This window comes from Bufo bufo, chromosome 2 (genome assembly GCF_905171765.1).
Source record: "Bufo bufo chromosome 2, aBufBuf1.1, whole genome shotgun sequence".
Taxonomy (NCBI): domain Eukaryota; kingdom Metazoa; phylum Chordata; class Amphibia; order Anura; family Bufonidae; genus Bufo; species Bufo bufo.
The window spans coordinates 125768359-125780424 of NC_053390.1; the positions used below are offsets into that span (position 1 = coordinate 125768359).

Here is a 12066-nt window from a genome sequence, read left to right on the forward strand (position 1 = left end):
AGCCCAAGACCCTTCCTGTTTGTCTAGCCCTGTTCTTGGATTGGCCAGCACTGTTCATGTGAGCAGTGCTGGTCAATCCAAGGGCATCAAGATGTGTTAAGACAAGCTGAGAAGCGGTGTGGCCATCATGAATTTTTTAGAATAAAATGAAAATGAATAGCACCACTCTTGCACATAGGTTGTGTTGGGTATTGTAGCCCGACCCTTGAATGTCGATAAGTTGCAATGTCAGAGTGGCACTGTTTTTGGGTGAAAAAATAGTGGATCCTGCCTCTTAATTCCAAAACCTCCTGTTGAGGTGTTTGAGGTGGCCTTTTTACTGGTTGATGCATTAATCTATTAGATACTGGACTTAGATGAGACAGTTCTTGTTTTATAATGATTTATAGAACGCTAATACAATGAGACTAGTAAGACATTAGAGCTGGTTCTTTAATTATCACATTTTTCCTGCTGGTTCCTTCTGTCTGATTGTTCATTTCACAAGATGAAGGTCTAACCTGGTATTTACACATGAGCGCACAACTCACAGCTACCAATAGTTCCTGGAGAAAATCCTTCCCAAGTAAAATACCTCATTGTTTGTGTTTGTGTGCTGGGGATACTTTTGCTTTTAGCAGTGGTTTGTTCTAAGATTAAAGCTGCAACTTAAAATTGGAAGAGAAAGACGAAAATGACTTTTGGTTCCTGCCTTAACTTTCTAAGATTATTTAGACTTCTCTGAGAACCAGTCTTTATTATGTGAAATATCATAGTCTAAAACTTTGATGTATTTGATTTATAGAAAGTTCAGTAACTCAGTCTCTGTTGTTCTTATTTTTCATGGCTGAGTTTCATTGGTTATATAAAATGAAGGTAAAGTATGTCCGCTGGTGAGTGGGCCAATAATTAACTTTATATTTTTTTCAGGTGACCTATTCCACCTGCCCAAAAAGGTGACATTTGATGAAGCCAAAAAAGCTTGCGAGGAGAAGAATGCAGTCTTAGCAACAGTGGGAGACATGTATGCTGCATGGCGTGCAGGCTTTGACCAATGTGATTACGGCTGGCTAGCAGATGGTAGTGTCCGTTACCCAGTGTCTTTGGCAAGGCCCCAGTGTGGAGGTGGCCTCCTTGGGGTGAGGACTAAATATCGATTTACCAACCAAACATACTTCCCTCAACCAAAAGAAAAATATAATGCATATTGCGTCCAAAGTAAGTACTCATTTATACCTAGTACTAGTAATGCTGTGCTATTTTATTGTTCTGCTCCTAGTGTCTTGTGATTCACTAACCCTGGTGAAAGCTGCCCAATGCAGAGTATGTAGACATAGCTTAATTATATTATTAGTGTCCATGCAAGAAGTCTACATATCCAACCTCATATTACTGAAGTGCACTTACGACATTTCACAGTAAGGCAGTAATATTTTGTACTCTTTACAACCATTACAGCTTGACATGAATCAGTAATAGTATTTGCAACTATTGTCCCGAAAGCTACATGCAAGCAAGCCATGGGAGACACCATCGTCAGTGACTGCACTAAGACATATTTAAGGCTCCATTCCGATGTTATGTTGTCCTTCAATGCAAATTTGTTAATAAAAAATATGAAACCTATAGACGTGGAAACATGGAAATTTATTATATGAGAAATCAGCATGCCAAACTCATAGACATTCAAATATTGTATTAGAAATGTATATTATCTATACTCCTCAAGTTGACCCCGATGCTCTCCTCATTTTATCATTTGGAACCCTATCAGACTGCCTGATATTATAGTCGACAAGAAACACGTTGATCGTCGCTCGTCTCCATCAACCTATTATGCAGGCCGATGCCATCGTTCTTCTCCTGTTTAGTTCTAATGATTACACATGGAGATGTGCTGCTTATAATCCTGAGTTTTTCCTCCTGATGAAAGATGCCAATCAGCCAATAAATGAGTATCACAATTATACAAGACAGTTATTGAGATTGAACCTTCACTTGTTCCCAATACTTGGCCTGAAAATCATCCAGTCTAATAGGCCCATTACTGAAGTGTTCGCTTGGGGCATGAACCTTTTTAGACAGTGTAAACTGTGAGTCTTATCAAAAACTTCTATTTCCTGCTTCAGTACTGATAAGATCGCACATTTTTCAATAATGGGTCGGTGTGGAGCTAGAACAATTGTTCAAACACACACTTTCGTCCCATAATTTACATTAGCTATACTTAAGGCCTGTGATCCAGATGTTACAAGAAAGATGATGTCACCTTTTGCAGCTGTTAACAGTAAAAACCTTCTACTCCTCCCATGGTAATAAATGAATCCCTATGACCTTTAATTCCAGTGTTGGAAATTTTCTTCAGCTGAAATGTTAGTCACAGAAACTAATACAAACCATTGTCTAGAATTTCTCATATTTAGGTCAACTGCTAGGATATCTTGAGCTTTCTTCAAGATCACATGCAGATTGTATAGCTATCTAATCTCCTCTATATACACATTTTGCTAATAGGGTAAAAGTACTTTTAATCATTTATCTCCTGAAGGTCACTGTCTTTCTCTCTCTCTATTTATATATATATAGATATATATATATATATATATCTATCTATATATATATCTATATATATATATATATATAGATATATACATATACATATATGAAGCTTCTAAGGATGGTCCAACCAATAAAACTGTTGAAATAATCACAACTTTGTGCTGATATTTTAGGAATAAGCAATTGGATTTTTTTTTTTACATAAGATAAGAGTTACATGAGATATTAAAGGAGATTTCTCAATAAAAATACATATCCCTTATCCACAGAATAGGGATAAGTGATGGATCAAGATTTCAGTTGCACAGCCATGAGAATGGTGGTCCTGGAGTGCTCCGTTCCATCCTGGGGATTGGTGGAGATAGCTCTGAGCGCTGTACTCGGTAGTCCCATAGACAGGAATGAAGTGGTTTTCATGGGGCACTCTGGGACCTTTGTTCTTGTGACCTGTGGATAGTGGATAAGTCAATGGGGGAAAATCCCTTTAAGTTGATAATACACATTGGACAAATGTGAATTTTCAATAACTACCCATATTTATCATATGCACAACATTCTATATACAGAATTAATAGATAAGGCTTCTAGGCCCTGATGTACAATTGGGCCCCTCAACTATCTCATGTCATTTATTTTAGAAGTATAGCCTATATGGAAGAGAATGCACCTCATAGCAAAGATTATAATGCCCCCATAATAATGTTTTTTTTCCTACCAAGTACAGAAGTGCCTAGTGACTGTTTTCCTCTCTGCATCCTTTTTATGACATGTACGCCAATATTTTACCCCCTTGTTTGTTAAGAATGCAGTTTTCCTGGTAAGAGGAATCCTGTACAGGTTACAAATTGTTTATTAGCCAATATAAAGTTTTGAATAGAGGCAAAAAGTAAATACAACAATAAAAAGGCCAAAAATCTCTAAAGAAAAAACATCAAGCAAGTTAATATACATCAGTTGCTCCTCCTGTATTTCATATCATCAATATACTAAAACTGTCATGATGAGCATGCCTTGCATGATACAAGATAGATGTATTAGGAGTGGCCACTTGACCCTGTGCTGAGTAAGCCTTTAGAACTTTAACTTTTCATATAGACTAAAGTCAAACATTGGAACACAGAGTAGTATAATTACCTAAGAATGTATGGGAAAAAATGTGATTCATAAATACTTTCCCCATGAGTTTGGTCCCTTGATACAGAGGAACTAATATATATATATTTTTTTTGCATGAGTGTTACTTGCTTGAATCACTTTCTGTCTGATGCATAGACATGAGGTGTGTCTAGGACCCTTCACTGCAGATAATATATACTTATATCTATGAACCAGCGCCTGCAAATAATTTAAGCGTATCTCCTCTTAATTCCTGTCTAGGCGCAGAGAAAAGAAAGTCGGTACTGTCCCGCCTCTAACTAAACATTTAATAATTATTAGTATAGTTGAGTCCTGACTTGTGTTATTGTTGAAGATCTCAAATCAGATAAAAATTGCCAGCCAACCATTTTTCCATAGTCTATAGCTATAAAGGAGTTTTTTTTACAGCTTTTTCTGACTCTAACACACCCTCATATTTTACAGTCTTGTAATCATTCAATGACATCACTAACATCTGGATTTTTGCAGGAAAACACTGACTAAAAAGGTGCAAGGTGATAAGCAGTGTAGATTTGTGCAAGCATTTCTTAGAGCAAATCAGATTTATAGTTCTAAAAAGCTTTGAGATAAATAAAAAAAAAATAATATAAGAAAAAAGTTCACAATGGAGAAAGCCATTTTGTTTCATATGTAGCTTATTAAGTAGGAAATCAATATGGTGGGGAGATACTTCCGGCACTTAAGATTCTTGAAAAACTAAGTCGCGGAGAAAACCATTTTGTCCAGACATATGGAGCTCTATTTGGCCCAAAGCTAGTTACCAGAGCTGGATTAATCTGGAGACCATCTGCTGTTCTTTATAAGGCCATAGCTGAAGTATCGGTATATATCAATATGACAACTGTGCTGCTTAAGGAGTTTGTTGAAAAAAATATTCTGCATGCTACCACTGGTCACAGTGGATTTATCATGTATAGACAATGTGGTCTCCAATCCAGGAAGTCCTTTATAACTGAAAAGACAGCTATTTCTTCTGAATGCCCCACCCATATGCACATGAATGCTCAGCTAGGTCAAGAGTGCATGCTTTCTCTATAGGGAGAGGTGAATAAGTCACTGCCAGACACCTTTCTTGGCATATGTCCTTTCAGGCCAAAATGATTAGGTATGTTTAAAGGAGTTGGCCACTTTCTGTGTAGTGTTGATCAATGTGTATGTAAGAGGACTATATGGCACTTACTAATATAGTCTTTTTAGTGCCGTTTGCTATATTTCATAAGCCATGTTTCCTTGTTAGGCACATCTTCTGCTCTGTCTGCTCAGAGATCCTGTCCATAATATGGCCACTGATGGAGGGTCATGTGAACAGACACATCACTCAGCATCCATACCAACACACTTCACCTGTACTAAACTCCCAACACTGCATGTGCCATGGATTTGCCTGGTCACATGACCCTCCATCAAGAGCCATCTTATGAACAGGGCATGTCCATGTGGACAGCAATAAAAGACTTGGCCAACAAAGAGGGCATACCTTATCAAATATAGAAAATGGCACAGAATTTCAACAAAGGCTACATTAGTAAGTGTCATATAGACATCTCAAAACACATTGGTCAACAGTAGCCAGAAAGAGGCCAACCCCTTTAAGTGCAACTTGCCCGACCCTTCTTTTCCCTGACCACTACACACATTAAATCATTGGACAGTCATTCCAGATTTAGGAGTTCTGTTAACATTCATCTAAATTGTATGGCCATCTTAAAGGGGTTGTCTGACTTCAGCAAATAGCCTTTATTATGTAGAGGAACTGAATACTAGCCAGTTACTAATGTATTGTTATTATCCATATTGCTTCCTTCGCTGGCTGGATTCATTTTTCCATCACATTATACACTGCTCGTTTCCATGGTTGTGACCACCATGCAATCCAGCAGTGGTTGTCGTGCTTGTACATTATAGGAAAAAGCTCTGGCTTCTCTGGTAGTCGGGTACTTGGAAGTGGGCCAGTGCTCTTTCCTATAGTGTGCAAGCACGGCCACCAATATTGGATTGCAACCATGAAAACGAGCAGTGCATAATGTGATGGAAAAAGGAATCCAATCAGCAAAGGAAGCAATATCGATAATAACAATACATTAGTAACTGGCTTATATTAAGTTCCTCTACATAATGAAGGCTATTTGCTGAAGTGAGACAACCCCTTTAAGAAGAAATGTACTGATGCAATATGAAGAAAATTTCTGCAGATCTTTACTACAGAGCCATGCTAATGTACAATCTTGGAACTCATACACATACACCTTTGGTGGAGTAATCCTCAATTGATCCTCTAGTCACATCTGTTTAGAAATAGATATGGTACATACATAGAGACATATAAACCAAGGAGTCTGCACAAAATTATTAAATTTAGCATTCGTCCAACTGACGATGTTAACATACAAACTAATATATAAAAAGAGAACAGAAAGAAGTAGAGAGAACGAAAGTGCTCACTTGCCAAGCATGTAGTTTTAAGAGACTGCTTTCTAAGATCTAATTGCATACTTGCTCAGTGAATATCAAACTGGTATTTTCTTACTAAGTATACTGCATTGGAATTGTACGTTATACAGAAACCTGAAATAACATCCACAACATTTATGGTACAACTAATTTATAGGACCTTGCAAAAATAACCCAACAGAGATAGAAGTCGAAAGAAAATAAGTCTATCTTTAAGCAGCACAGGTATTTACCACATGATTTGAGACAATTTACAAGAACAGGAAATTGCAGTTTAAAACTATGAAATGCAGTATAAAAGTATAATTGTTTGGCAGTAACTCCTGAGAATAAGGAAGCTATTGAATATTGTATATATTTTGAGTAATATTTTGGCAAGGGGCCTTTACAGGCTACTGAAACAACATAATAAAATCCAACTTTATTTCACATTTATTGTAAGACTTTCCACATTTTTATAGGAATCCATAGCTGGAAAGTCAGATACGATAAACAGTATGATTTTGATTTGTGTTTAATGAAGTTTTTGTTTTGGCTTTACAGATAGAAAAAATATCACAGAATCAGTTTCTGTCAAGCTAATATTACCTACAGAAGCTATAACGCAAAGTACCATAAAGAAACTGGATGTCCAACCAGTTAATGTGACACCAAAGCCCAGAATACCTACAGAGCAACCAGCTGTAAAAGAAACTGTTGTGCAATCTACTTTTCCAGTAAGTTCTGTGCAGGAAGCTAGCAGTCAAGCAACTGAAACATCAACTGACTCAGAAAAAGGCCCCCTATTGCTCATACAAGAACTAACAACATTGAGTCCTGTGACGTCAGAAGAAGCTGCATTTCAAGAAGAGGGTGGCACAATTGCACAGACTTCAGATACAGTGGAACCATCACAAAGCACCATCTTAGAGAAAACTTCAGAAATTGAAAGTATTCAATCAATTGATGACATAATAGATGATGTACCACCATCTGAGGCAACTCGTGAGGCCACAATTGAAATCCATGTTGTAACATCAAAACCAGAAGACACTGCAGAAACTTTCAGCACCATTACATTGACTAAAGAAGTCCTACACTTAAGTTCTTACTCTCCCAAAGAAACTCTAGAAGCTAAAAGTGCAGAAATTATTCCAACAGTTATTCTTCCACATGAGATTACTGAAGACAAAGACGAAATACCTGCATCATCAACTATTGCATATTCTAGCAGCTCTGAGACTTTCAGTGTATCAGGAGCAAGTTCAGAGCAGGTTAGCTTGACTACAAGGGACTCATTAACACCACAAGAACCTGAGGTCCCCAGTATCCAGCCTGAGGTGGATGTATTCACAGTGTTCAAACTCTCTGCTGACACAAGCAGGCCATCCTCAGAGGAAGATATCACACTATCTTATGAGAAAGAGACATCTGCAAGTCAAGTTACAGAAATCCCAGATATAGATACAGCCACATTGTCAAAGCAATATGTGGAGTTCACAGATAAAGTAGAAAAAGAGCCAGTATTGACTTCTGAACCAGAAACTTCTACTGACCAGGTTTTAACTGCAAGAGAACAAGATCACACTACTAGCATACACAAAGAGGTCATTGCAGAAACCGAGAAGCCATCACCAGTTGAGACAGTTGCAACTGCAACATTGTTTTTCCCATTTGATAAAACTGAAGGGTCTGGAATAATTGAAGTAGATACTTGGTCTAAAGTGTCCATTTTGGATAAAACAGAAGAACCAATTTCAGTAGCTCCCAAATATTTTACTACACAAGAAACTTTACAAAAAGATTTAGAAGATGTCACTGTGGTACCTGGAGAAAAAACAGATGATGCAACTATTTCAACTGAAACATCATCTGCACACGTGATCCTGACATCTGAGATATCTGTTCAGTATGCACCAGTATCAGAGAGTAAAAAATCATATACTGTTTCACCCACAACATCTGAAATTTTAACAGAATCATCAGTTACAATAGAGAGTTTAGTATCAATTAAACCACTAGACTTGACTTCCGAAGGAAGTGGCCTAGGACAAGAAGGAGAAACTCCAACTGTAACAGACAGAATCCAAGTTACAGCAGGGAAAGAAATTGTTGCTGCTATCACTACAGAGAAACCTACTGAAGATGAAACCACAGAACGTTCCATCACCATCAGTTCCACCGTGCCTGTTAGTGTCACAATCAAAATGGCTGATACAGATTTGCAGTCAGAAGTTGAAGGATCATCAGAGGTAGATGACAAAATAGTTGTTGGCACGGTAACACTATCAGCAACAGAGCTTCCACACAGTCAGTATGTTACTGAATCTGTACCGTCTTCATCAGAAACTCCTACTGTCACAAATCATTCTGATGAAGGTCACAAATTAATTTTAACAGATGTTCCGTTATCTGCAGTGACTGATACAATACAAATTGCAGAAGGAAGTACTGCCTCTGATGAGACTGTAGGTCTGCATACAACTTTATTACCTCCACCCATTAGTACTCAAAAACCAGTCTTGTTTAATGTAGAACCAGATGAAGACACTAGTAAAGGAACAATAGTGATTGAGGAATCAGTTTCTCCTGTGAAAACCACCTCCGAATATGATATGACAAGTATAAAGGCAGAAGGAGAAATTGATTCAGAATTTATCTCAAGTGCTGATAAACCTTGTGAGGAGTCTAAAGATGTGTCAACAACAAGTTCTACAGAAGATGATATTCATGTACCTCCAGCTATCAATGTCATTGTTGTTGATGTTCCAGAAAACTACACAGGTACAATTTTTCCTCTTATTTGAATCTCACATAGTTTACTTTCATAGGCTTTTCTATTTAAATCCATCTGTGCATAATATATTTTAAGAAAATTGTTTATTTCAGGAATGCTATGATTGAACAGTAATGTAAAGAAATCCTCAAGCCTAAAATTTGACTATGCTTGAATCATGTATAGTAAACATATCCGATGCTCTCCCCTCTCACCATGCTGTTGTTTTCCTCTATTCTTGTCCCCTGTTGATTTCCTTTCAGGAGGGCTGCCTAAACTTCCCACTACAGAACACATTGGAAAAGCCTAAGACATCCGTTTCCATTGGTCTTGGATGGACCAGCCAAGGTGGACCAGCACCAATAACGTATAGAACGACATCCAACTTTACTACAGTGTTCTGAATGGGAAATTTTGAGAAATTGGCAGTCCTCTTCAAAAGAATCTGATGGGGGACCCTAACAGAGGAGCAAGAGTAGCATGGAAAGAGGAGCATGGGGTGACAGGAATCTTGACCACATGTGTTATTTATATTGTCAGGTTTTTGGTTTGGACAGAATAGCTGCTTGAAAAGTGATTTACTTTGGATAGAATATGTGGTGAAATTTTGTTGGCTCCTGGTTCATATAAAATGAAGCATATATTTATAGCTTCATAGTTTACACAGTTTACATGCAGGTGCATGTGTTTATAGGTAAAACAAATGCTCCAGATTCCCAATGTGGCAGATACAGGATTAATGCATGTGTAAAGATTAATAGAGGATGGGAGGCTCTGATGACTTGGTTATGTTTTGTATTGTCCATGTATTTAGTATGTGTCTTGTATTGTGCTGTATACACTAGCAAAAGTGTAAGCATTTTATAGGGTAAAATATAGGATTTCATTCAAGTACTGATGGCCTTATTCTCTTCTAGGGGAGAATAGCTCTAACTTATAGCCCCCACCAGAGTATTGTATGGCAGCACATGGAGTCTCTACTGCTTGGTACTATGGAGCACATCATAGATCAGTATATATTTTTACTCCATAAAGGCCTTGCACTAGAAAGCCTATTTAAAGTGTTTTTCCACAAAAAACATACACATCACATGGATTTGATAGGCCATACGTTTTCTTTATCGGTACAGTAGTGGTTCAACTGCTGTAACACCAACCAATTACAACAAAGTTTCTTGTGGTCTATAGATATGTAAAACAGCTAAATGTGCATACATGGTTAATTCAGGGGACCATGGACCCCCAGTAATCAGACTTTAATGACATAATATGCCATAAATGTTATTTGTGAGAAAATCCTTTTAAGTCTTCTAATTAGGACTATAACAGGTGATGAACACGTTAAGTAGCTGTTAAGGTGCAGAAAAGGTTTTACAATGCTTGGAGTTATGTTACTGGCATGCCTCGTATAGTCCTGGCGTCTGAGCGGTATTTAGAAACTTGTCACTACTGGATTTTACTGACTCTCCCACCATAGAATAGATTTCACTGGGACACTGGATTGGATTTACGGCTTAGACAAAAACTTTCATAAAACGGGCTGAATAGACCAATTCTTTTCTTCTTACCGTGGTATTGAAAATGCTTAACAAGCCGAAATGTCTTTTATGAGATCACCCGTCTTCTTTCACAAGTTAGTCGGCTTCGTTTCGATAGTTTCACCATATTTTAGCGTCTTTTGTAGGCTTCCTTAGAGACAAGGATGTGTGGCCATTATACAACATACAGTGCTTAGAATACATACACAATCCTTCCAATCTTTTGTTTATTGCCAAGGAAACACGCAATGTTTTAGCAGTGATTACACACTTGAAGTATTATTCTTTAATTCCTTTTACACCGGGACTGTATAGAGCCCACCACTGCTCTGCAATTGTCTGGTGGCTTTCTAAGTGTAATTGGACTGCATTTACCAACATGGCTTCTGACAAAGCATGCCTTACAACTCATGCAGAGAGAGATTTGTAAAACACTTTTAATATGAGCACATCCATCTCGATAAGGCATTTAAGTCTAGAAAAAGTATCTACTTTTCAACTTTTTTTGGTATGAAAATTGTTGGTTTAAGCATTGGCAAATGTTTAACTTTCTTAAGGGAAATCAGAGATTAAATGCATATAGGCATAACTAACATGGGGTCTATCTGGGCGTAAACACGTCTCCTTTCATCTCACTTTCCCACAGTAGTGTCGGTACTTTTCATGCCTGAGATGCTTAGTTTAATATTCATGTCCAGGTGAGGACTCTGAGGTGAGCTTCTCGAAAGCAATTACCACACGTCCAAGCCATTAGCCTGGAGGATGGGAAATACAAATGTGAGCTCCCCTTTGAAATCAGAGATGAATTGTTTGACATCTTTGACTGCTGTTTGCATTGAGTAGCAGTTTCCAGAAAGACATTATCATTCTTTACAAGCTGTCAGAGTTCAATGGCTCTTCACACTTGTCAATTCAGAGTGCAGTGTATTACATGGGAAAAGTCACATTGAGCCAAATATACTAATAATTATATATAGTCAAGTTCTAACAATCTCCTTAGTAAACACACTTTCAAATAGAATAATAATAATAATAATCTTTATTTATTGGTACCTTAGCCTCAGCACTTTACAATTCAGAGGGTTCCTGTACAAGACAAGACATCTCAAAATTACAGGCTACTATACAACTGATACACTAGTAGTGAGGTCCCTGTTCACAAGAGCTTACAATCTATCAGGAAATAAGGGTGACACAAAAGGTAAATTGATTATTTTATAAAGTGGTCCAACAATCTTTGTACTGGGCAGATGGTAAACGAGGAAGGGTCAGTTTAGGGAACATGATAAGCCTGTCTGAAAAGATGTGTTTTTAAGGCATGTTTGCAAAGGAAGTTGGGAGTTAACCTGATTGTCCAGGGCATTGCCTTCCAGAGAGCATGTGCAGCTCGTGAAAAGTCTTGAAGAGGGGATGAGAAGTTTGAATTATGGAGGATGTTAAAGAGGACCTTTCATGGTTCCAGACATTATGAAATAAGTAGGGGGCAGCATATCAGTCAAAGTGAACAGGGGCCACAGCGGGGGAACGGAGCGCCGGACAGACACACTAATTCTTTATATTTAAAATATTTTTTTATTGGTTATTATATATTTTATGGTTGACAAATCAAGACACTACATTTAAGTC

The 12066-nt window shown here is 37.7% G+C and overlaps 1 protein-coding gene across 3 annotated transcripts in view; it reads left to right on the top strand.

Annotated features, from left to right (window-relative positions):
- Positions 1–12066, top strand: part of VCAN (versican) — an 87459-nt gene that overhangs the window by 37659 nt on the left and 37734 nt on the right. For all 3 annotated transcript variants that reach the window (XM_040421510.1, XM_040421512.1, XM_040421511.1), the window contains exons 6-7: positions 910–1197; positions 6691–8910. In XM_040421510.1, the coding sequence (XP_040277444.1) occupies positions 910–1197; positions 6691–8910 (2508 nt within the window). The remainder of the gene's footprint in view (positions 1–909; positions 1198–6690; positions 8911–12066) is intronic.